This window comes from Canis lupus, chromosome 16, assembly GCF_048164855.1.
Source record: "Canis lupus baileyi chromosome 16, mCanLup2.hap1, whole genome shotgun sequence".
Taxonomy (NCBI): Eukaryota; Metazoa; Chordata; class Mammalia; order Carnivora; family Canidae; genus Canis; species Canis lupus.
Window position 1 is genome coordinate 8,263,769 of NC_132853.1, and position 25,906 is coordinate 8,289,674.

Sequence of the window (25,906 nt, forward strand, 5' to 3'; positions counted from 1 at the left end):
GAAACTCAGCCCCTGCGCCGGCCTGGCCCCGCGTCCGCCCGCAGCCGCCGGCCGGAGCGCAGCGCACGCAGGGACCGCCGGCCGGAGCGCAGCGCACGCAGGCACCGCCACCCGCTCGCCGGCCGCGCGAGGATGCAGGTCCGCAGGCGGCGGCGGCGGCGGCGGCGGCGGCGGCGGGCGGCGCCGCCTCCTCCTCGCCGCCCGCCCTGCTCTCCACCCTCGCTCCCCGCACACAGCCCGCCCTCCCCCTGCTAAACCTCTCCCCGGCTCCCCCCACCCTCGCTCTCCCTCTGCAGCTTGTGGGGAGCTGAGCCTCTCCTTGCATAAACGACATTTCCTTTTTGGCTAACCCCAGGAATTCTGGGTAGTGTAGTTCAGCTTCTGTCTCGGGTCCAGGTGGGCAGCCTCTCTGGGGAGGTCCTGGTATTGCACGGTCCTAGTATTCCTGGCCACGTGAGGTGAGGCCGAGGCTGGGCCGAAGCAGTGCAGGGGCCCTGGGAGGCTCCAGGCCGGGAGGCTTGGGGTAGAGAAGTCTGGGGATAGGATCCCTGGGACTGAGCCTCTAGGCCCCCTGACAGGTGATCAGGCCCTTTGGGTCCCAGCTGTGATCAGTGTTATACAAGCTTCATTACTTCATCAGCCAGCAGCCAGAGGGAGGTCTCTTATGGGTACTTCACAGAGTAGGAATCCAAAGCTGGGAGACCCCAGAGACATGCCTGATACCCCACCCTGGCAGGTGTCCCAGCTGATACTGGAACCCCAGAAGTCTGAGTGCAGAGGTCCGAGGAGGGTTTGACCCTGGACAGCCCTGTGAACCTCCCTAAGCGACCTCAGGCCAATAGCCCCACCCCCATCGTACAATTTACTCCCCTAGGGAAAGGCCAGGTGGTTTGTGACATCAGAAAACCTGGCAAGCCACATTAGAGCAATGCTCTGCCTCCCCACCCCCGTGATTCTGACTTCCAAAGGTCCCCACAGCCAGCTGGGGAGCAGGTCGTTGGGCCATTCTCCAGCCAGAGCATCTTGAGTGCCAGTGGGGGCAGGAGCTGGAGAGGGAGGATTCGAGCCACTTTGAGGTCTCTTCTTTGAGGGATGATCAGCCAGGTCAGGTGATCTGTCGCATGTCAACATCAGCCTAGACCACAGGTACCTTATTTCTCATCCTGCTGACTGAGACCCAGGGAAGGTGGCCCTCATGACCTGTTTTCTGCTGCCGAGTAGAACCCCAGACAGCACAGGTCTCCCAGGGACCCCGTGTAAATGTCCATTTCCAGGACGATTTCCCTGGCCTCGTAATGCATACTGGTCTCTCCCAAAGCATTCTGCCCTTCTGGGACTCACTACAGCCCTCAACACCTCCTTTGCCACCAGATGATTATTATGCAATTCAGTTTATATGCAGGTAAGATATCCCTTGGGGATGTCTATCCCATCACCCCAGTACCCGGAACTGAGCAGACCCCACTGGCTAGGTACTCCCCGAGGTACAGATGCCATTCTGCCGACAAGGGCTTGTGTGCTCTGTGAACATGTGCTGAGCTGCACACTTTTCTCATTTGATGTGAAGAGGACAGAGGCCAGAGCCTTAACCTTCTCAATAAATAGCCAAACCCCTAGAGATGATGCTGCCTGAGTACACACTGACCCTGAGAGGTGGGCTATACAGAGACCGTGGGGGGCTGGGGACAGGAGCTCTTCAGAGTCTGGATTCCCAACCAGATCTGGCCAAGTCCAAAGCCCATTCAATTCCTTCCTCCGGGGATGCTGCCCTTGCCAGCTGGGGCCAGCCCCTCTGAACAGGATGGAACTGACGAACTGATCCCTAGACTTCCCTATCTCTCGTGAGTCCCACGGGAAGAGGTGCTCAGGTGCCCACAGGGTGAGGACTCTTGCAAAATAGAAGCCCCCTCCCTATTAAGCTCAGCCCCAGAGACTCCTCCCCTTACACACACACACACACCCCCCCACCCCCACCCCCATGCAGTCCTTTCTTTGTGACGGCTAGCTTCGTGGGAGGAGGGCTGAGGCAGTGTTTGTGGACCTGTTTGCGAGGCTCTGAGCTGAAAAGTGCTCCCCGCAAGCCAGCCCTGACCTATGGAGGGTCTCCCCGGGCTGGGCTCTTGCACATACCCTGTCCTAGCTGCTGCTGGGCCCTTGAACGTTCTGGCTGCTTCCCCAACTCTCAGGTCCCTCTGGCCCTCCAGCCTCCTGACTCAGTCTTCCTCATGCTCAGCATTTTCTGGAGCTCTGTGGGTGTTGGGCACAGACCCATGGCTGCCTCAGCATATGTGGAAGGCCCAGGGTGCATCCACATGTGTGTGTGAAGCACTGGCATCTGCAGAACAGAGGAAGGGGACATCTGGTGATAACATACCCAACACCATAGGGACACTCGCATTGCCCACCCCCACCCCCGCTGACCTTATCCCCTCCCCAAGACCTTGGTCTCCCTAGAATCCTCCGTAAAGTCTCCAGTGGATAGGAGAGAAGGACTGGGTGCACAGCCCCAGTGCCGGCCCGGAGATGGTGAACTCCCCAAATGCCAACTTGGGGACCCAAAGTATGGTCCATCAAATCTGGGCACGTTGGCCCAGAGAGGCCATGGAAAACCAGCCATATAATAAATCAGAGATCAAAACTACATCGCTCTGCCCAGCTAGGTTTTCATGTGCAACCCAAATAAGCCAAGATTTCCCCAAGGTCTGCGGAAAGACCCGGAAGATGCAGCTTTCTCCTCATGAGCATCACAGTAAGCCATCACACATATCCTCTTCATGGCTCTCCACAGTGAACACACCATGCCCTCCTGTAGCTGAGACACGGGGCGGGGCGGGGGGGCGGGTGGCAGATGGTGGTATGGACTGCACTCAGCAGCCTGGCGCTAAGACCCAGAGGCTAGTGATTCAAGGTAGCAGGCGCTCACTGGTGTCCCTGTAGTTGGGGGTGGGGGTGGGGGGCTTTTATGGCCATAGTCTCAAGGCTCCTTCTCCCTCATTGGCCAACCTGTGTCTCAAGGCCAAAGCCAGTCCTTCAAGAGCTCTTGGCCTCCAAGGGTGTGGTCATCATGGGACTAGAAAGGCATTTCCCAGGAAGGAAAAGCCCTTGTTCTGCAGATGGAAATGTTAATGCTGGAATTCTGTTGCCCTGGGAAACAGGGTTCTCTCCTTAACTGTTTGGGACCAGACTGGAAGCCAGTGGTAAGGCTTGGAATGTCCACCCGGGGAAACAGTGAGCAGGGGTGGAAGGCCAGACAGATGGCTGGAGGCAGGGCACTGGGAGCCAGGAGGTGGATCCGGCTGCTGGCCCACCTGACATCACTGATGCACCCCACCTCTGTGAGGAGTGGGCTCAGGCCTGGCCCAGTGAGCAGGAACTGGTTGTCAGAGAGGGTCCCCATATTGGATCCTAGATCATCCCCCATTAAGAGGCAGTGATATGATATGAAAAATGTCTGGGAGGCGCAAGACCAACTGCCCTGCGTGGCTGCCCATCTGGAGACAAAGTGCCTTTCCGGCCAGACATTCAGAACCACTTTTCTTCTAGGGTTGTGACTTCTCAGATGGCCCTTCCATCATCCGCACGTGCCTTCTTCCCCAGTACTGACCGGACATTTGTGCTCGGCTGGGCGCTCAGAGGACACTGGGGACCCAGCCTGGGCCAGGACAGACTGCAGGCATGGTCCCCACGGCACTCACGTCCCATGGGCCACAGAGACGTCAGGGCAAATCCAGGAATAATGAATGGAGGTATGAATTAATATGAATAACATATAAGTACAGATTCATTCTTGAAATGGTTACTAATAAGTATTGATTGCTGTAAATCAGATATGTAGAGTAAATTGTTTTGATTTGTGTGTGTCCAGTGTTGAGCTTGGGGAAGGATAGGGTGAAGGTAACACTTCCAGCAGTGTGAGGGGTGTGATGTCGTGTGTAGTAAGCATAGTAGAGGAGGTTAGGGTGTGTGATTGAGGGTGTGAGTGTGTGATGGTGTGGGTGTATGTGACAGCACGGGTTTGTGCATCTCTTTGTGGGAGGGTATATGTCACAGTTTGTGTGTGTGTGTGTGTGTGTGTCCCCGGGTGTTATATGTGCCCTTGAGTGTGTGTGTGATGAACATAAGTGGTGTGGGTGTAAATGAGCAAGTGTGCTATCATGTATGACAGTGTGTGTGCCTTGTGTGAGGGTATGTCTGTATGAGCTGTGGGTGTATAAGTGTGCAGGATGGTGTGTGTGTCCCTCTGTGAGGGTATATATGAGCCTGTGTCTGTGGATGGGTGTGTGATGGTGAGCATAGCTGAGCGTGTTTTTGAACGTGAGTGTCTGTGAGAGTGTGCGTGTGTGTGCATGCAGGCCTGTTGGGTGTTATTTCCGGGCTGGGGTGGGCGCGACGTGGTAAGCTGCGGGATGGAGATTCCACTGGCCACGCGGGGGTCACCTAAGGGTAGTGAGGGGCTGCTTCTCCCAGCCTGGCTCCAAAGATGAGGTGCCCTCTGGACTCTCCCGGCCCCTCTGGTCCGGCTTCCTCAGCGAAGCCTTCGGAGCCCCAGATCTGGGCGTCAAGCGTCCTGCCCTCCCACACAGCCGTCGCCCAGCGGGGGAGCAGAGGCTCGGTGGCGCCCCAAGGTCAGGCAGTGGCCAGAGCGCGCACAGACCCCGGGCCCGCGCCTGGTGCCGCGCCCTCGCGCCCTCGCGCCCTCGCGCCCTCGGCCCCCTTGGCTTCGGCTTGGGCGGGAGTGGGGGTCCCGCGTGCTGCGCCGCCCCGCCCGCCCCCTGCCCCCGCGCCCCCCGCCCCCGCCCCCGCCCCGCGCCTCCTGCCCCGCGGCCCCGAGGCGGCGGGAGGCGGCGTCCGCGGGCTGGGTGGGTGCGGCCGGGATCGGTGCGGCACTGGGAGTTCTCCAAGGTGCTAAAATAAACCCCGCGAAGGATCAGGTTTCCCGACCGAAATAACCCGGGAGCGGCCTTGGAAATGCGAACTGCGAAAGTGATCTGGGCGGGAGCGCCCGGGTGGGGAGGCGGCGGGGAGGCGGCGGGGAGAAACGCGGTGCGCGGGGCTCCCTCCCCCTCCGGGCGGGCGCCGCCGCTGCCCCTCCCTCGCCCCGCTTCCCTCCAGCTGCGCGTCTCCCTCTGCGCCTCTCGAGGGCCGCCCCACCCCCGCCACTCCCTTCCCCTTCCACTCGGGGGTCATCACCCCAAATAACCGGCCTCCTTTGGCCTTCTGTCTCTTTGTAGTAGCTTGGACCCCAGGCTCCAGAAACAGAGTCATTTATCTGACATTTATTGACCACCTATTATGTGCCAGGCACTGGCTGCGTCCCCTGGGCCCATTGGGGAACAGGTAGACGATAGTCCCTGCCCCGTGGGCTGACACTGCTGGAGGACACAAGTCATAAATACAGAGAGTAAGTGTTATGAGATGTTACAAAGGGAAAAGAAGAGAGGCGGGTTAGGGGTACTGGGGTGATGTTTGAATCCTGGGGGACCCCTGTGGCTCCCTCGATGACCCAGATAGAACCCCTTCCCCTCTGAGCTTGGATCTTCCCATTTGTGTGATGAAGACTAAAAGCCCGTCAGATTGCTGTGACAGTTCAGGGACACACATTTAGTTCCCAGTAGGTGCAGAGTAGAAGTTAATGATACACACGCTTAGTGGTAGTAGTAAATAGTAGTAAATATCTCCTAAACAGATAACAAATCTCTGCTACATACAACCTGCTCTAGGCCTCACAAAGCTTCCAGAAAACCTCTCCTCTCAAGGGAGAGAAAGGCAGTGTATCCAAGTGGTTAGGGCCAAGGGCTTTAGGCTGAGACCGAGTCTGAATCCTGCTCTGCTTCTTACCAGCTGTGGGCCCTAGCAAGGGGCTTCACCCTCCTCCAGGCCCCTCTCTCAGCAACTGACAGGGCTAGACCAGGAAGTCCTGGATTGTGTGGACCACAGTCCAGGTAGGGCAATGGCTCAGGTGAGGCCAGGTGGTCTGCAGACATGGGGCCACCTCTGAGTCACCTTTGCATTTCCCACTGGTCCTTGCATGAGGGATGCCTGGTGCATAGCAGTCCTCGAGAACTGTTCTACGAATAGGTGAGTGAATTAGTGAGTGCCAAGCTGTGGGACATGTGGCCAGAAAGACAGCCTGGAGGGCTCAGAGTTACAAGGATGAGCCAGCCCACATCCCATCTCTGGCCTTGACCAGCTCTGTGGCCTCACAGGTCATGTCACCACCCTAGGCTGCTCTTCATCATCTCTAACATGGGAAAAGGGTAGATGTGGACTTGCCCTGTTGGCTGCAAGTGTCCATAATCCATGCTTTTCCAGGTCTGGGTACTGCAGTAGGTGACCAGGTTGACCCATCAGATCTTTGGGGATGCATCTGAGCACATGCTGTTACATGGCACTTGCCACTTTAATCACTTGTTTATATTCTACTTTGGTGTACAGAGGTGTGTGCATAAGGATGGCCAGGCCAGAATAGTTTTGAATCATCATAAAATGGAAACAATCTACATGTATAATAATAAGGGGTTGCTTACATAAAGTATGGTCCATCCACACGACAACATGCCAAGCAGCCATTGAAAAATGGCAAGTTAAAAAAAAAAAGAAAGAAAGAAAAATGGCAAGTTATCATGGAAACATGGCCAGGTTTATATTAAGTGAAAAGGGTAAGGCCATATAATACAGCCATATTTTATTTTTTAATGAGTTTTATTTATTTTATTTTTTAAAGATTTTTTTAAAGATATTAAAGATTTTATTTATTTATTTGAGAGAGAGAGAGAGAACACAAGCAGAGGGAGAGAGAGAAGCAGACTCCCCACAGAGCAAGGAGCCCCATGCAGGGCTTGATCCCAGGACTGCAGGATCATGACCCTAGCCAAAGGCAGATGCCCAAAAAACTGAGCCACCCAGGTGCCCCAAAACAACCATATTTTAAATGTATATTTGTGCATATATGATATATAGATAGATACAGTTTGTTTAATATATATTCTTTCTGGGATGCCTGGGTGGCTCAGAGGTTGAGCATCTGCCTTCGGCTCAGGGCATGATCCCAGGTCCTAGGATTGAGTTCTGCATCGGGCTCCCTGCGAGGAGCCTGCTTCTCCCTCTGCCTGCATCCCTGCCTCTCTCTCTCTCTCTCTCTCTGTCTCTCATTAATAAATAAAATCTTTAAAATATATAATTTTCTGATTATTAAAGCAATACTTAGTTTTGTAAAATATTTCAATAATTGGAAGTGAGACAAGTGAGAATTCCTTTATAACCTGACCACACTCATGTTAACAGTGGTGGTCTCCTGACAGTAGAATTATACCTATAACATCTGTACTTATTGAATTTATTGCAGTAAGCATGTGATATCTTGACAATAAGGAAAAAAAATAAGGGAATTGGTGGAAGTAAACTTTTATAAACTGGCTAGTTATTTCAGGGGTGTGTATCCTATCTCTGCAACTAGACTTCAGAAAGAGATCAATGAAAACATCGATTCAATGAATGAATGAATTCTGAGAATTCTTGAGACATGGTATATGGTATGGCTGTGTGGCCTATGGTAGGGCCTCATAAAGGGGTAGAGCCTGCTTCTCAGCCGTCTGGCAATGTGAGCAGGGTCACCCCACCTTACAGAGGGAGAAACAGTTCTCAGGCTGAGTGAGCCCCTCACACCATCCTTCCACCAGCCCCCCAGAGTGGGGAACAGAGGCCAGGAGGGCTCACAGGACTTCCTTGTGGTCACTAAGCTGGAGGTGGCTGAGTCAGGGTCTGGGGCTGTCTCACTCCAGAGCCCACTCCTAACCACCCCCAGGGTAGAGCACAATTGGACTTCATGGGCCTTCTCAGCATAGAGCCCACTGTGGCCCTCAGAATCTGCTGGCAGCTCTGACCAGACTGAGATGCTGACACAGACCTCTGGGTATTAATAGCCCCAATCTGGGATGGGCTCCTCTTCCCCTCCTGGGGTTAGCCCAGGTCAGCGGCCCCACCGAGGGGGAATGAGATGAATGCCTTGGTGGAGAACTGAGTGAGCACACCCAGGTCCTTGCTGTCTGGGGGATCTTTGTCTGGAAGTCCTTGCGTTCCTCCCCAGGGACTGTGTGGGAGTTGAACCTCCACTCTTTTAGGCTTCTTGGTGGAGGCCTTCTCCACCTCTGAATCCCAGCTTCCTCATTTGTCAAATAGAAGTGGTACCACATCTTCACAGGAAGGTTGGTTATAGGGTGTGAATAGGTTAGAGCACATAGCTCCTGATACTGCCACTATCCATGCATTCTGAACATATCTCCACGTGCATCTGCCCAGGAGCCAGGATCGCTGCTACCCAAGAGGCTAGGACATCCTCTGTAGCCGTGTGATCTGAATGGAATACTCTGGAAGAGGAATGCCAGGAAGTCTGGAAGGAACCCTGGACTGGGGGCTCCTGGAGTCTGGCTTCACACCAACGTATGGCATAGGGGCCAGACTTTGGTGGTGGGTCCTTCTGAAGGGGGCACCTACAGGGGAGAGAGGACTGTGCCTTTTTTGTTAAACAGGATGAGTTCTTAACCCATGGAGTTGGAGGCTAACTATGTGGCAGGGACCCTGCTCAGCATTGAACAAACATCATCTCCTTGACCTCACAATAGCTTTTGAAAGGTAGACACTATTATTCCCATGTTACAGGTGGAAAAACCAAGGCGCAGACAGGCCAAGTGACTTGTTCAAGATCCCATAGCCAGTTGATGGCAAAGCCAACATCATCCCCCCATCTGTCAGATTCTGGAGCCCAAGCTGGTGCCCTGTAACCGGAGAGGGCTCACCCCACCCCAGGAAGCTTACTGCCCTTGGGCAGTCTCTGGAGTGGGCCAGGGGTTTCACATTTAGAGGGAAAGTCACAGCCTCCTGCCTCAATCCCAGCTGGGCTGACAGTCCTTGGCTCCCCTGAATTGTGAGACCAGGGCATTCACTCATGACTCTTCTGGTCACCCTCTACTAATGGCTTTCCCTTGAGTCCAGGCCCAGTCAGCCCTAAAAGAGCTATGGAGACTTGGATTTCCTCCAGGCACCCAGGTGGGGACAGAGAAGCCTGACTCAAACCCCAAATCCTCGATTAGGCCCTTTGGTCTGCCCTCTTTGGGCTCTCAGCCTCTCTTGCCCTTTTGCACTATGCACCAGCCACACAGGCCCCCCAGACGCCATGTGAGGTAGGCTGTCCCCTACCTGGGCCTCCCACCTGTTGTTCCTTCCTGGGGAAGCCCCGCACGATTCCCTATTCAAACCCAGGGCCGTGGTTCTGTAATCCTACCCCACATCTCTATACCTGTAATCATATACATGTTGTTTGTTTAATCCCCACTGAACCGGGCTTTCCGGGGTCAGGGATGGACATTCTCTGCACGTGCCTGGCCCCTCACGTGGTGCTGGCTGTTTGACAACTATTGGGTTTCCCGGAGTGTCTGCTGGAGTGTCCCTGTCCTTCGCAGAACTCTGAGTAGCGGAGGCAGCCTCCAAGGGGCAGATCCATTACCAACCGATCAATTAGCCCTCCCTCTAACAGAAATCAGATCTTGCAGATTGCCATTTGATTGGACTCTGATGCATGCAAGCCAAATTCAAGACTGATTAAAAAATAAAAATAAAACCTCAGCCTGCCAGCTTAATGAAATGCTGTCACAGAGGGGAGGGGCTGGGCCTGGCCCCAGCGGACCCAAGATGATGCTGGCAGTGACGTCTTTGACTCAGTCTGGTGCCCAAACAGGCCTCTGACCCGGCTCTGCTGTCCCATCCACGGGACCAGGTCCAGGTGCCCAGGCCGGGGTGGGGGACAGGCAGGCCTGGCTCACGGGGGTCTGCACTGCTCAGGGGGAGCCTGGAAAAGCAGGGGTTAGTCCGGGGCACACATCTGGGCCTCTGGCCTGGGGCCCAGCTGAGGCCAGAGCAGCAGGAGGACTACATTTCCCAGAGTCCCCTGGTCCCCCGGAGTGAGCCATTGGAAGATTTAAATAGCCCAGGCCCGAGGCAGCCAGGCCGCAGCTGTGGACGGGCCTGCCTCCCCAGTGGCTCCATTGGCGCCGGCCTGCATCGGTGGGCTCGATTGGCTGCCCAGCGGGCACTGACGTCCCCTCAGAGCCGGGTGGCCGCCAGAGGTAAACAGCCATGTGCAACCCTCTACTCTATATTTAACAGCTGCTGCGGAGAAGGCAGGGAGGCAAGGAGGCAGGGAGTGGTGGCGGCTCTCGGGGCAGCTCCCGTCTTCGGGGACGAGGCCGTGCAGCCGGGCTGGCCCCGGCCCTCGCCGAGTGAGCGTCACCATGCCAGCCTCCCAGAGCCGCTCCCGGGCCCGGGACCGCAACAATGTCCTCAACCGGGCAGAGTTCCTGTCCCTGAACCAGCCCCCCAAGGGGGCCCCGGAGCCCCGCAGCTCGGGCAGGAAGGCCCCGGGCCCCTCAACACAGCCCCCGCCCCCTGGTGAGGGGGCCCGCGAGCGGCGCCAGTCACAGCAGCTGCCTGAGGAGGACTGCATGCAGCTGAACCCCTCCTTCAAGGGCATCGCCTTCAACTCCCTGCTGGCCATTGACATCTGCATGTCCAAGCGGCTGGGGGTGTGTGCCGGCCGCGCCGCGTCCTGGGCCAGCGCCCGCTCCATGGTCAAGCTCATTGGCATCACGGGCCACGGCATCCCCTGGATCGGGGGTACCATCCTCTGCCTGGTGAAGAGCAGCACGCTGGCTGGCCAGGAGGTGCTCATGAACCTGCTCCTGGGTGAGTGTGCCCGCCGTCCGCCACCCACCCTGTCGGGCTCCCCGGGAGGGAGCCTGCTCCACCCCATCCTGGCCAGGATGAGTGGGGCCATCAGAAACCAACTGGAATGACGTAATGAGGTTAGGCAGGAAAGGTGCCCCAGAAACAGGCGAGCCTCCAGCTTGGTAATGAGAGAACCTGGGAGGTGCAGCCAGGGGCCCCCTCCAAAGTGGGGGCCTCGAGAATGTGGAAGCCCTGTGGGAACCTCCAAGGAGAGGCCCAGCTCACCACAGAGTGCACTGCTGTCCCAGACATGAGTGGAAGGGAGGGAGTAGTAGAGGCTGTGGCCTCGAGGGAGGCCGTCAGGAGTCTGGTGGGGGGCCTGGGGTGGGCATCCTGGTAAGTGTCCTAGAGCAGGGCAGCTTCTACCCTACAGGCTGGGGTGCTTGAGGTCCTAGGCTGCTTGCAGACAGCTGTTGTGAGCTGCCCCCATGCCCCTTCTGCTTGGATCAGAGACCCTGCAAGCTGTCCAGGCCTAGGGGAGTAGGAGGTCCAGTCTTTGGCTCCGCCCACTTGTGGCCACTTGTGCTGCTTCCCTAGATGAGTCGCTGGAGGAGCGGGCCAGGTGAGCTGGTCCTTGGTTTGTTTTACCACAGTCTCTGACACCAGCACCTTTCAGTTTCATACTGCCCTGTGCCAGATGCCACATGGGACCCACAAGGTGGGTCCACTCACGAGGTGGGGCCACTCACAAGGTGACACCGGCCCCATCCTGCCCACTTCCAGGCACCTCCAGATCCTCAAGGTGCTGTGGGGAACCCTAGCTTCCACCCTCCATGCTGGGCCCACATTGATCCCCTGGGCCCTCCCAGCGTGGCTACCCTATTGGGCACAGGCGGGCGGAAGTCCCAGGCTGAGCAAACACTGATGAGGATGTAGGCTGGACCACTGAGAGCTGTGGCCCTAGAGGAAGGTAATGATAACCTGTACCTCCCTGCTCGGGTCTCAGAGGGTCTGGGGCTGGACACTCTGGGTGGGACCTGGGGAGGAGGAATCAGACAGATGCTTCGGGCACCCTCAGTGTCTTCTTGTTCTCATTTTTACATTGTTTACACTACTTGATATTTTCCGCAAATAGTCCCACATGACTGGTGCAATTATCACTCCCACTTTACAGATTAGGAAATTGAGGTTCCTATAAATAAAGCAGCCTGGCCAAGGCTTCAGAGCTGGAGATTTGCACTGGGTTCGCCTGACATCCAGGCTTGTGCCCTTTCCAGGCACAGTGCCATGGGCTTGGGAGTGGGGGGACAGAGTAGAGTGGCTGAGGCACCAGGCCAGGGGCTTCCAGGAGCAGAACCCTACACTCGTTATTCAAGTTTTCCCTGGAGCTGTCACAGCCCCAGTCACAGCGGTGGTTCAAGTAAGCTGTGTTGGGGGTTAAGGTGTCTGACATCCAAAGATAGGGGCGAGGAGGCACCCTCGAGCCTGCTCCCTAGACCCTGTCCGCACGCCCCTTCTCTGGGTGATGTCGGAGGTGGTAAAGCTGTATTGGGAATGTGTTCGGTGTTTACTGTGTGCCCAGCATTACATAAAGCACATTATCGCTCCTAATCCTCACACAGCCCTGGGAGGGAGAGGCAGTTATTCTTCTCCTTGTACAGAGGAGGAAACTGAGGCATGGGGAGGTGGCTTGGCCACAGTCATGCAGCTAGTCAGAGATGGGGCAGGAGTGAGAATAGGAAGCAGCTCTAGCCTGTTAAGATGAGGCTTCTGGCTCATTCTAGCAACCAGTGGCTGTGGGCACAAGAGTGTCTGCTTCAGAGGATGAAGACCAAGATTCAGGGGATCCCTGGGTGGCTCCGCGGTTTAGTGCCTGCCTTTGGCCCAGAGCGTGATCTTGGGGTCCCGGCATCAGGTCCCACATCGGGCTCCCTGCATGAAGCCTGCTTCTCCCTCAGCCTATGTCTCTGCCTCTCTCTCTCTCTCTCTCTCTCTCTCTCTCTCTGCATCTCTCATGAATAGATAAATAAAATCTTTAAAAAAAAAAAAAGAAGAAGAAGACCAAGATTCGAGATGCCTCCCTTCTTGAATAGGAATTTATTGAGCTTTATCATGTTCCAGCTACTATGCCACGAATATCCTGTATTTCATAATTTAAAAACATGTTTAATGACTTAATAAGATAAATATTAACATACCCACTTTACAGATGAGTTCACTGAGGCTCGGAGGGGTCACTGGTCGGCCCAGGAACCAAAGCCACACCCTCCAGATGACAAACCCCTTGCCTCCCCAACCACTGTAGTCTAGAGGTTGGATGAACCATCCAATCTATTCCAGAAGTGTGAACACGGCAAGGAGGTGAAGTATCAGATATGCAGTGAATGGGGCAGAGGGTCTAAGGGGACATTTCCCATCCACCAGCCCCTTTGCTCCTGTATCTAGTTACCCAGACCACGCAGAAATGAGGGCCTGGCACAAAGCAGCCTCTCTAGGGCAGCTGTTCCAAGCAGGCCAAGTGCCCTGCGGGTGCAGCTCACTTTGAGGGGATGCAGACCACACCCTTGAGTTCCATGGGAGGAAACTCCAGCCAGTAGCCAAGGTGAGTTCCCATCCCACAGCTCTGGCCCAGCCTGCCAGGGGGGCCACTGATGCCAATTTGCACCTGGGAGAGCAGCCCATCCACGGAGCGCAGGCTCTGTCTCTCATTCAGCCTCTGGGGGGCTGGGGGCGGCAGCTTTCAATCCTAGAGCACAGGCTCCAAGTCAGGCTGGGCTCTGTTCCGTCCTTCTCTGACCCTTTCTGTCTCTGTGAACTTGGTCAAGCCAGGTCCCATCCTGAGCCTGTTTCCTGGTCTGTCCAGGGGGCTCCGGGGCTTATGGGAAGCTGATAAAGCCCCCGACACTGTGGTGGCCAGTGAACATCCTCGGCAGGTGTCCGATGCCACTTGTGGGAACCACAGGGCCCAGAAGGGGAGGGGGCTCCGTGCATTCCTGCCTGCCCACCCTGAGCACCAGGGCAGCCATGTGCTGGGAGTGGAGGCCCCACCTATACGGCCTCAGAGGTGAAAACCGGGGGGCCTTGGGAAATGGGGGCTCCAGCTGCTGGGCCAGGAGGAAGTTGTCTGTGGTGCCCCTACTCTGTGCCCTCCCCCAGGGCAGGCTGCCCAGTCTGGAGAGAAAACCCAAAAGGATCTTAGATGCAGCTGGCAAAACCTTAGTCTCCAGCATCGGCCAGACGTGGGTGCAGATTCGAGCCCTGCTGTGGGAACTTGGGCAAAGAACTTTGCCTCTCTGAGCTTTGTTTTCCTCATCTGTCAAATGGGTGGCTGGGCTACTTCACCTAAGAATACACATAAGCTTGGCGGGTACTAATGCCAGTCGGTGCTTGTGCACCAGTGGTTATCAGCATCCTCGCCATCACCGTCATCAAAGCAGTCCCAGGGCCCCTCCAGGCTCTAGACACCTGTGAGATGCCTCGTCCCCTCCCTTGTCTCCTCCGGCCACGGCACTCAGCTCGATGATCCCAAAGGGAGCCATGTGACAGGTGCCCCAGGCCCATCTGGTTTCTTCTTGGGCCTGTCCTCGGTGGACAGCAGCTTCCATGTCTTATTGCCATGATCACTTCATTGAGATTTTCCTGAATATGAAGACTTACCTTCTTCTTTTTCTATATCATTTAAAATTTTTTTCATTTATATGAGAAAAGAGAGCACAAACAGGAGGAGGGGCAAAAGGAGAAAGAGAAGCAGACTCCCCACTGTGCAGGGAACCCCACCTGGGGCTCGATCCCAGGACCCCAGGATCATGACCTGAGCCAAAGGCAGACTCTTGACCTTCTGAGCCACCCAGGTGCCCCTATCTATCGTTCTTTATTGTGGAAAAAATATACATGATGTGAAACGTATCATTTGACTACTTTTAAGTCCACATTTCATGACGTTATGCAACCATGGCCACGCCCATCTCCAGAACTTTTTCCTCCTCCCAAACCGGGACTCAGCCCCCAGTAAACACTAACTCCCTATTTTCCCCTCCCCTAGCCCCTGGCACCCACCATCCCACTTCCAGTCTCTATGAACTTGACTTCTCTAGGGACCTGGTAAAAGTGGAATCATAAGATATTTGTCCTTCTGCATCTGGCTTATTTCACTTTGTGTAATATCCTCCGGGTTCCTCCATGTTGTAGCAGGTGTCAGGATTTCCTTCCTCTTTAGGGCTGAATAATATTCCATGGTGTGGGTAAACCACACCCAGCTCATCCACCATCCGTCAGTGGGCACTTGGGTTGCTTCTGCCTTTTGGCGATTGCAAATAGGCCTGCCGTGAACACAGGTGTGCAGGTATCTGTTCAAGTCCCTGCTTTCAGTGCTTTGAGGTAAATACTCAGAAGTGGAACTGGTGGATTAAATGGTAACTCTGTGTTTAATTTTTGAGGAACCCCCATACTGTTGCCCGCAGCCACTGCACCATTTTCTGTTCCCACCAGCCATGCACGGGTGTTTCGATTTCTCCGTGTCCTAGCCAACACCTGCTCTTTTCTGGGTTTTGATAATAACCATCCTAGTGAGTGTGAAAAGTGGTATCTCGTGGTTTTGAGTTGCATTTCCTTAATGATTAGTGATGTTGAACACCTATACATTCTTGCAGTAAGGAAAATTCAAACATTACAAGGACAGATGACGAAAAAAACAAGTGTGTCCCTTAAACCCTCTCCCTGAGAATGACATCCGCTGCATGGGCCTCTGGACCGGGTGACACCCTAGTTCTGTGCACATGCTAACAAAACATCTGTTTCTCGAATGACTTCCTGTGGTGTTTTGCCCAGCTTGGCCTCCTCACGGGAAGCAAAGGACCTGCTGGGCTGTGAACGTCATGCCTTTAGGGACCATGGTCTCAGCCCCACGTCCCTTTGCTTGAAGGTTCAGAAACCAGAACTGGCCCCTCAGCCTTACAGTACCCCAATGTCCACCCAGCCCCCTGCGCAGACCCTCTGTGTCATGTGTGGTGTCAGCTCTCCCTCACCACCCCCTGGGTCCTGCTCTCAGGGATGGCTCGGTAATGACCCTCCCTGACACTTGCAGAGCCTGTCCCTAATTGATGGATACCTAGGCTGCCTCTGGCCTTCCCTGCCAGCTCTGCAAGGGTAGAATAGCCTTCCTCTACCTTGCTTCACTTGTCATGTGTCAGTGGGACTCAGTGAGACATTGGTCCCCCTAGGGGTTCTTCAGCTGCCCCCTGCCCAGGCACCATCCTGACAGCTGCCCTTGCGGCCATGTACAATTGGGCAGGCTCATGTCTACACTGCCTGGCACTCAGCTGAATGAATAGATGTTGCTCTCAGACTCCAAGGCCCGTAAGTTTGATTTCCTTGTGCCCCGACCATCTTCAGAGATAGGTAAAGCCAGCTTTAGTATCTGGATCCTTCAGCTGAGAAATGGAAACCTGCAAAGTTACAGAACACACTCAGGATTGCTCAGGCCGGGGGAGATAGAGACAGGCTAGGGCCCTCATGCTGCCCTCCTGTGCCCAAGGCTGGGGGCATGGCTCTGGCTGCCATCAGGGGCTGCCCAAGTCAGAGAGGTGCTGGCCATGTGCACATACATGCACACACATGCGTGCACACACTATGCACACCAACAGAGCAGAGGTCCCAGTGCTAAAAGAGTGGAAGCTTCTAGCCTGCTCTCAGGGCTCCCCTCACCCCACCCCAACCCTCTCTTCACTGTGTGCCTTCCCGAGAACCACATCCTGCTGGAACCATGCAGCACGGTTCTTAAAATAACTTTTGTGTGCATGTGCTGAAATACACACAACATAAAATTTACCGTTTTAACCATATTTAAGTGCCAAAATTCAGTGGCATTAAAATTCAGTGGCATTAAGTGCATTCACATTGTGTGCCACCATCACCCCCATCCACCTCCAGAACTTTTCCATCTTCCCAAACTGAAACTCTGTCCCCAATAATAAAGAACTCCTCATTCACTTACTTCACTTGGCAGAATGTCCTCATCCATCCCCCACCCTTTGGTAACCACTACTTTCTGTCTCTGTGAGTTTGTCTATTCTAGGGACCTCATAAAAGTGCTGTCATGCAATATTTGTCCTTTTGTAAAAATAACTTTTTTTTTTTAAAAGATTTATTTATTTGAAGGGTGCCTGGGTGGCTCAGTTGGTTAAGCATCAGACTCTTGATTTCATCTCAAGTAATGACCTCAGGGTCCTGGGATTGAGCCCCACATCAGGCTCCGCCTTAGCAGGGAATCTGCTTGAGACTCTCTCTCTGGGAGAGAGAGTGAGAGAGAGAGAGAGAGAGAATCTCAAGCAGGCTCCACACCCAGTGGAGTCTGATGAGGGACTTGATCCCAAGACCCTAAAATCAGGACCTGAGCTGAAACCAAGAGTCGGACACTCAACCGACTGCACCACCCAGGCACCCTCTGTAAAAATAACTTTTTAAAAATGTGCCCAAGTAATGCCTGTTCATGGTAAGAAGGAATTTAAATGCAGAATTCACAAAGACCATGAAAATCATCTTCATCTTCCCACCTAGAGAAAAGCACCATTACCAGTGTGGTGCCTTCCAGATATTTTTTTTCTCTGCATAAACACATTTACATCTTCTTTTATAAGAATGGCATCCTACTGTAAATACTGTTTGGTGCTCGTCCTTTCCCACTTAACAAAAAACCTCACCACGCTCCCTCGGTGGCTATAAATACACATCCGCCTCATCACTGGCAGTGGCCTCAGAGCACACCGTTGTCTGGACTTGGCCACGACGTGTCCCATCCGTCTCCTACTCAAGGGCACTGGGCTGATGCGGTTTTCAGCGTTAGGAAGAATGCTGCAGTGGACATCCTTGACTGTGAATCATGGTGCACATGCCTGATTATTTCCCGAGGAGAGATTCCTACAAGCGGAAGAGCCAAGTCAAGGGAGAGGTGTTGTAAAGGCTTCTAAGTCTTAGGCCAAACGCCCTTTGGAAAGTTTAGGCCCATTTATGCTGCCCCCACAGCACTGCAGGCTGGTCTCCCGGTTCCTGGGTTGACCCCCAGGCCAGATGAACTGGGGCCCCTCCTCCTGGCCTCAGCTAGTGGGAGTCACGGCCCACAGACCTGTCCCCCCACCAGCCAACAAGGGGCCCAGGTCTGCTCCTTGTTTAATCCAGGCCTCCTGCTTTCCGCCTCCTGCCCAGCCTGATTCCTCGATGCTGGAAAGTAGCCAGTGCTCCCCAGGGGCCATGAGAGGTCACCCCAGCCATCCCTCTGCCTCCAGGCAGACACACACACACACAGAGAGACACACACACACATAGACGCACACGCTCAAGCGGCTAGCCACAGGCAGGCTAGAAACCTCAGGAGCAGCCGATTCCAAATCCCCCACGAGAGCTGTTCTTTTCTTTTCTTTTTTTAAAGATTTAATTTATTTATTAGAGACACACAGAGAGAGAGAGGCAGAGACACAGGCAGAGGGAGAAGCAGGCTCCATGCAGGGAGCCTGACATGAGACTCGATCCCGGGTCTGCAGGATTACGCCCTGGGCCGAAGGCGGCGCTAAGCCATCCGGGCTGCCTTAGCTGTTCTTTTCTAAGAGAGCTCTGGTCCCTGCCTCGCCCCTGCAACCCCACAACCCTCTGGCTCCTTGCATAGCACAGGACCCCAGGGTCCCTGGGTCAGGGGAGGACAGTAGGCACTGAGGCAAGGGCTCATCCCGCTCTGAGGCTGGGAGGCTGCCAGGGCAGCAGGGCCTGGGAACAGCTTTTGGGGTGTCTCAGAGTCCAGCTTGCTCAGAGGGTCTGAGTGTGGAGATGGCCACCAGGACAGGCATGAGGGAAGCCAAATCCTGTCCCAGGAGCCATTGATAAAGCCGTTCCTGCAAGCAGCCCTTGGAGCAGCCTCCGGGATTTTGTCAATGAGGGGAGGGAGGCTTGGACAGGTGGACATGCCAAGGTCACGCAACTCTCAAGCAGCTGACATTGAAGCTGGCCTCTGGTTCTGGAGCCCAGATGCACGCACCACCATTGCCCTGGCTGAGGCCAGGGGAGGTTATCGGAGGCCAGGGGAGGTGAGTGGAGGCCAGGAGAGGGGAGGGGAGGCCAAAGAAGGTGAGCCAAGGCAGGGGAGGTGAGCAGAGGCTGGGAGAGGTGAGTGGAGGCCGGGGCAGATAAGTAGAAGCCAGGAGAGGTGCATGGAGGCCAGGGAGGTGAGCGGAGGCCGGGGGAGATGAGTAGAGGCTGGGGGAGATGAGTAGAGGCCGGGGGAGGTGAGTAGAGGCCAGGAGAGGTGCATGGAGGCCAGGGAGGTGAGTGGAGGCCAGGGGAGGTGAGTAGAGGCCAGGAGAGGTGCATGGAGGCCAGGGAGGTGAGTGGAGGCCGGCGGAGGTGAGTATCTCGGCTCAGCTCAGGTTAGCTGTCGGGGACCCCAGGCTGCGGCTCCTCTCCTGCCCCTCATCCCCCAAGTGTCCCACCAGGCAGAGCTTCCCCAAGGGTCCCCCACCACCCGCCCTCCAAGTCCAGGAGGAATGTAGGTCAGGGAACTTGACAGCACCGTGTGAGCGAACTCACAGAGGCCTGAGTGATGGTGCCACTTGCTTCTATTTCTGGGCCCTAGATTATGAGCTGACGGTGTCAGAATCACGGTCACAGGGAGGGCTGGCGGTGGAGCTGGAGGAGAGGAGAGGCCCCGGGAAGGCTGTCGGCTGGCTGGGGAGCCGCCCTGCCTCCTCAGCGTGCAGCCCCAACACCAGACGGCTGCGGTGCAGAGAAGGGGCACTGCCGGCCCAGGGCACCTGCACGGCAACTCTAGAAGTGCTCACCGCCCACCTCCTCCTCGGCCAGGTGGCATTCTGCCAGCCCGGTTACCCGGCCCCAGGCCCCGCCCCGCCTGACCTACCCCAGAGCTGGAGGTCAAACGAATGAAGGAACAAGACATAGGATGGGCTGGGACAGTGGGACAGGGGTCGGGGACAGCCAGGCTGGCCCCACAGTCTCCAAGGGGCATGGGGCAAAGGGGTAGTCTCTACCTCATTATGGCCTCAAGAGACCAAAGCACCCAGAAATAGCAGCAGGTTCCCAAAGGCCCAGATGCAGGGTTTTTAAATCATGGGACACAGGCAACCTCCAGGCCTCCATAGGGGGCAGGCGAGGGTCCCAGAGCCGAGGCCTCCAGCCTCACCACGAGGCTACCTCTGTCATCTGTTTCATATACTGAGCCTTTGTGTATGCTTTCACGGGGGGAAAACACTTTGCTGCAACAAACACCTAGCTCAGTTCTTGGCCTGTGGACCCTGACCACCCATGAGGAGAGCTGGGGCCTGTGGAGAGACTGGGGCCCCTCTTGCCTTTAGCTACCGAATCTGAGTGGGGCCCTGAGCCCAGGGCACCCCCTGGGCAGCCTAGAGGTGCCAGCGCTGCTCCCTCCTTCCTGCCTTCCTCCATGGACACTTGTGCCAGGACTTACACTTGTCAGGGAAGGCAGGTTTCAAACCAGCGACAACTTGCCAAGCTGATGAGCCCTGGGTTTTGGCTGAGAAACTTGGTCACAAGTTGGACAGATAACTGTGTCTTCCAGTGGCTAGTGTCATGTTTGGCTCTATCTCAGTACCTGATCCTGGTCCACATGAACCCCCTAGACCCTGGCAGCCCACCTGACACCTAGACTGTGGCTGGCCACCGGCCCCCAGCACCAGGGATAGCCCTGGCCCTGGATGCTCTGACTTCCCTTGAATGACGGAGGTCTCTGAACCGTGCCAGGTAAGTTTGACCCTGGTGGGCCCTCAGAGAAGGAAAGCCCTTCACTGATGCACCTGCTTGATGCCTCCAGGGTCAGGCCAGCTGGGACTGAGTGATAATAACAGCGCCCATGCCATCGACCAGCGCACACAGGCCGTGCTGGACACCTCTCAGGTACTGAGCTCACCATGTCCTATGATAACCCCGCTCCAGGTCAGTGGGTCAAGGTCAAGGTCCCATAAAAGGGAGAATCCCTAATTAGTGTAGGGATTAATTGACCCCATCCTGATCCTGGAAGCTACGAGTTGAACGCCTACCCCAAGAACTGCCCCCTCCTGCCTGGCCTCCTGGCTCTGCTGCTACATCAGGCTGAGAGCCACTCCAGGGGTCAGCGGCCTCTAGGCCCTGGTCCCTCTCTCCTGCTGGGATGTGACCTCCCGCATGCTCCAGCTGGCTCCCGGCCCAGGCCTGGCCTCCACCTAGGTCAGTGGGCTGGCTGGTCACACACCTCCCAAGCTGGCCACCTCCCGGGAATGAGTCTCCATGGAAATGTGAGGTGGGCGCCTGTAGAATGAGGCTCCCTCCCTCCCTTAGGCTCTTCCTCCCTCAGGCCTGCAGCCTCTCCGTCCACTGCTTCCTGCTTCTGACCAAGCACGTCCCGGAGCGGGTGGCTGATGAGAGGGGAAGGCCCAGGAGAGGCCAGGGGTTCAGATCTCAAACCAAGACAGCAGGCAGCAACCCTGTGGAGGGCGGGGAAGGAAGGCCAAGAAATTCCATACTAACCAGGGAACGCAGTGTTAATTTGGGAACAATCTGAACATCCAGTGCTGGGACCTTTAAATAAATATGTCATGAGGCTTCATCTGCCACAGCCGTGGGAGTCAGGGGGACATGGGACGTGGCCAGACTTTCAAAAAGCAGGTTACAGGGGCACCTGGGTGGCTCAGATGGTTAAGCGTCTGCCATGGTTTAGCTCATGGTCTCCAGGTCCTAGGATCGAGCCTCACATGGGGCTCCCTGCTAGTCAGGGAATCTGCTTCTCCCTTTGCCCCTCCTCCTGCTCATGCTCTCTCTCTCTCTCTCTCTCTCTCTCTCTGTCTCAAATGAATAAATACAATCTTAAAAAATTTTTTTAAAGAAAAGCAGGTTACAGAACAGTGTGTAGAGCATCTTAGAGATGTTATCAAATCTCTGCTCTATAGATGGATAAGGGCCCGGAATGGTGGCAACCTCTGGGTGGCAGGGTTATAGGTGATTTAAAAATCTTACTTTTTGTTTTCTAATTTGTAAACTTTCTACAGTGAATACCTACTGCCTCATTTTTTTTTTTCAAAAGTCGGGTAGATTTTTCTCCGTGTCTGAGTGAGAGCAGTTGCAGGCCAACAATTTAGATATCCGCGGCCGTTTCCAGGAAAGCTCCCAGCGTCAGGCTGCAGTGAATTATCAAATAGTGGCAATCCTCCCCCCTCCTCCACCCTCCTGGTGGGCCAGGGACGTCATGGCGTGCTGGGGCCTCCCTGTGTTAGCCCCGAATGTCTCGTGTCCTGGGAAACCCCTGTGTTGCGGGCAAACCCCGGATGGCTGGTCACCTGCCACCGACCCCCTGCAGGAGGTGGTTGTCCGTGATCTCCTCGTCCTGGTGGGGAAAGGTGAGTGGCTTGTCCAAGGTCACACAGCCAGGAGGCTCCCGGGCTGAGACTCAAACCCAGGTCTCTGGACACTCATGGGGTTTGCCCCCATGCCACGATGCCCGGTTTCCTCTTCACTGTCACCGGAAGTGGGGCTTGGGTGCTGTGATCTCATCAGGGTTTCCATGGGCCTCTCTAAGGGTGGGGAGGGTTTTCTCGGAGGTCCTGCCCCCCACCCCCACCACCTTGGCTATCTGGTTGCCGCTGTGATCAGCTGAGTGAAGCTGGATCCTTGGCATGGTGGCTTCATCGACAGCACAGAGAGACAGAGCACCCCTCCCAAGGCCGCACAGCACGGAGTGGGCAGGTGGGGAGGCAGGATGGTGAAGACCCAGGTCTCCCTCATGCTCCCAGATGGGAGAAGAGCTCACCCCCCTGGCCATTTGCCCCAAGCCAGTGACTCCACTAACATGTAGAGACTGCTACCACTGCATGCCTGGCCCTGGGCATAAACCAGTGAACGAGAGAGCCCGGCTCCCCCCTCAGTGGAGGGGTGCGGGGAGGTGGGGGGAGCCAATGCTGTGTCGCATCAGCCAGAGGGTTCCTTAGCTGCAGCTGGGTGAATGACATGGTGTGCGGGGAACGCGCTGGTCAGGGAAGGCCTCCTTGAGGAGGCAGCCAAGGCCTGAAGGAGGAGGGAGACTAAGTCCCCCTCCAGGAAGGAGGAGCCATAGGGATGAACACTCCCATCTCCAAGCCTTTGTCTCCTCCTTCTCTGGAAAATGGGGTTTAGCTGCCATGGAAAATAGAGTGACGGTCCCTCCAAAAGTGACAAATGGAGTCACCATATGATGCAGCGACTCCACCCGTAGGTGCACGCCCACAAGAACTAGAAACGGGGGACACCCGGGTGGCTCAGGGGTGGAGCGTCTCAGGGCGTGATCCCAGGGTCCAGGATCGAGTCCCGTATTGCACTCTCTGCGAGGAGCCTGCTTCTCCCTCTGCCTGTGTCTCTGCCTCTCTCTCTGTGTCTCTCATGAATGAATAAATAAAATCCTTAAAAAAAAAAAAAAAAGAAGAACTGGAAACGGGCACTGGACAAATACTGGTTCACAAACATCTGTACCAGCCAGGAGGCCAGCAGCCCAGACGTCCACGGGCAGATGGACAGGTGCACAAACGATGGTACGTCCAAACAGGGGCGGATCATTCAGGCCTGGGAAGGAAGCACTGACACCCTGGGGATGGGCCTCTGCACCCTGCCGCGGGGTGAAAGCCACACACGAAAGGCCACGGGATGAGTCCCCGTGTGTGAGATGTCCAGAGCCGATAAATCCATAGAGACGGGAAGCAGATGAGTGGCAACTGGGGCTGGGCAGAGGGGGACAGGGACCGGTTGCTTCCTGGGCACTGGACTCCCTTTCGGGGTGATCAGCATGGTTTGGAGCCAGGTAGAGGTGACGTTGCCCAGCCCTGTGCATGTACGAGTGTCCCTGAACTGTACACTTACAAATGATTCATGGTAAGTGACAGGAATTTCACTTTTAAGGAACAGGGATGGAGGGACGTCCGGGCGGCTTGGTTGGTTAAGCATCCGACTCTTGGTCTCAGCTCAGCTCTTAATCTCAGAGTCATGAGTTCAAGCCCCACACTAGGCATGGAGCCTACTTAAAAAATAAATTAAAAAATAAAAAAAGACAGGGATGGTCGGGTGCGGCTCTCAACAGTGCAGGGACTTCAGTGAGGTCCTTCGAGAACCATTGCCAGCCAGAACAGTCGCAGTGGGTCAGGGCCAAGGCCCTCCCAGGGGCCCCCAGGAGGGGCCGGTGACGATGACACACTCTCATGCAGCGGCTTTCCTGAGCACTGTGAACAAATTTGGTCCGGACCCTCTCAGACCACGTGTGGCATCAGGGAAGAAGGACCAGGGAAATGCTAAGAAAGCGTGTGATGTGTCGGGGCTGAGAAGCGCTGTCAGAAAGAATAGGTCAGGGAGGGGCAGAAGGTGGCAGGCTTCGGTGAGCAGGTGGAGGCCAGGCTGCTCCCCCCGGGCCCGGGGGCGCGAGCCAGGTGGATACCGCAGGGAAGAGGGAACAGCACACACAAAGGCCCTGCGGTGGAAACGTGCCCAGGAGTCTCGTCTGGAACGGGGTGGGGGTGCCGAGGCGTGAGGGGACACTGACCGTCCCTCGGGCCTCCCCCTCTCGCCTGCAGCCCTGCTCCTAGACATCATGACGGTGGCCGGGGTGCAGAAGCTCATCAAGAGGCGCGGCCCATTCGAGACGAGCCCCAGCGTCCTGGACTACCTCACCATGGACGTGTACGCCTTCCCCGCCGGCCACGCCAGCCGCGCGGCCATGGTGTCCAAGTTCTTCCTCAGCCACCTGGTGCTGGCGGTACCCCTGCGTGTCCTGCTGGTGCTCTGGGCCTTCTGCGTGGGCCTGTCGCGCGTCATGATCGGCCGTCACCACATCACGGACGTCATCTCGGGCTTCATTATCGGCTACTTCCAGTTCCGCCTGGTGGAGCTGGTCTGGATGTCGTCCAACACCTGCCAGATGCTCATCTCCGCCTGGTGAGCCACCGCCCATGGCCCCAGGACACGGGGTGGCCCCGGACAGGTGGCGGGAGCAGCGGGGCCCGCGGGGGATGGCCGCGAACCGGCAGCCGCATCTTCCCCATCCTGCTCGGAGGCCCCCCGGAGGGCCAGAGGGGCGGGAGGGCCGGTGTCGCCCGCTCCTTCACTTGGACCGATGTCCGCTCCGGGCAGGCCAGGGGGCCCGTGGGACAGTCGTGCTTTGCTTCCGCCGCGGAGCCGGAGGCGAGGACCACAGTGGCAGGAGCGGGGCCCCATCCCGTCCTCTCCCCTCGCTGTCATGACTGCTGAGAGCTTGGCTGTCCCGCCGCAGCACGACGCCTGGCAAACACCCCGGCCTGCCGCCCAACACAGGTGCCACTGCCGTTAACGGTCATCGATAGCTTAGGGCAGCACTTCCCCAAGGGCACACTGCCGGATGCCAATCTGCAAGACGCTTTGGGAAGGAAAAGGGTTTTGTGGTCAAATAAGCTTGGGAAATGCCGCATACTGTGCCCCCATGCTGAACGTTCGCGCCGTTGTTGTCATAAAGGTTCTGGCAAGTCCTGTAGAAATGCTTCCGGTCGAACCTGGTTGAACTCTGTGTTTCCTCAACTTATTTGACCACAGACCCCTTTTCTTGAGGAACAGCTACTAAGCCCCAAAGATCCACCGTCTCCTCAAGCATGTTTTGGGAGATGCTGCCCAGGAGCCGGAGGGCCTGAGGTGCAGGTGGGCCTCTCCCAGCTCCCGGGGAGGCCTGGTGTCGTGCTGTCTGCAGAGAGCCCACGGCCATGGGCATCGGTGCCGCTTTGGCCCCCAGGGGCCGGACTCCGTGTGACCTGATAGGTCATTTCCAAGTACCCGTTATGGATGCTCATTTCATGTGACAATACAGATGACGTGCAGCAGAGCCTGTCCTGCGTGCTCTCTCCTCGTGTGATGCACAGTTCCAGGCAGGAGGGTCTCTGGTGGCATAAAAGGGTGGGATTTCTCCAGTCCCAGAAGGGCCGGGGTGATCAGGGGGCAGGGGGCTCCTAGACTTTTCCAGGCTGGTCGGCCATTCTCCCTGAGGTCACTTTCTGGGATCCCCTTAATCCCCCGGGGCTCTGCACTGACCACTCTGCCCAGGGCCTGCACTGGGAACAGTTCAGGAGGCCCCCATGGTGACGCCATCAGGGACCTACCCTGGGGACTCCAGACCTTCTCTCTCTCCAGTCTCAGGACTCCCTGGCTTGGTGGGAGG

The 25,906-nt window shown here is 56.1% G+C and overlaps 2 protein-coding genes across 10 annotated transcripts in view; one reads left to right on the top strand and one right to left on the bottom strand.

The window, feature by feature from the left end:
• FAM78A (family with sequence similarity 78 member A) overlaps window positions 1-3,022 on the bottom strand; it is a 19,663-nt gene extending 16,641 nt beyond the window's left edge. Inside the window, exon 1 of one of the 4 annotated variants that reach the window (XM_072778382.1) lies at window positions 3,004-3,022. Coding sequence is in view for 1 of the 4 variants with exons in the window: in XM_072778379.1 (XP_072634480.1) it covers window positions 633-637 (5 nt within the window). In the remaining 3 variants the exon portion in view is untranslated. Of the gene's footprint in view, window positions 1-350; window positions 611-632; window positions 822-2,130; window positions 2,332-3,003 lie in introns of those variants that run through there. The other 3 variants (XM_072778380.1, XM_072778379.1, XM_072778381.1) reach the window with 3 other exon arrangements.
• PLPP7 (phospholipid phosphatase 7 (inactive)) lies at window positions 469-25,573 on the top strand. 6 transcript variants are annotated; one of them, XM_072778371.1, is made up of 7 exons: window positions 481-1,146; window positions 2,657-2,749; window positions 3,544-3,746; window positions 8,299-10,737; window positions 20,549-20,631; window positions 23,162-23,270; window positions 24,300-25,573. In XM_072778371.1, exons 4-7 carry the CDS (start codon window positions 10,287-10,289, stop codon window positions 24,662-24,664), a joined length of 1,008 nt encoding a protein of 335 aa, XP_072634472.1. In that variant the 5' UTR covers window positions 481-1,146; window positions 2,657-2,749; window positions 3,544-3,746; window positions 8,299-10,286; the 3' UTR covers window positions 24,665-25,573. The 6 variants fall into 6 exon arrangements, with proteins under 6 accessions (XP_072634477.1, XP_072634476.1, XP_072634472.1 ...); XM_072778372.1 differs by lacking the exons at window positions 481-1,146; window positions 2,657-2,749 and adding an exon at window positions 3,040-3,197; XM_072778375.1 differs by lacking the exons at window positions 2,657-2,749; window positions 23,162-23,270 and having other exon boundaries at window positions 472-1,146.
• Window positions 25,574-25,906: the final 333 nt, after the last annotated feature.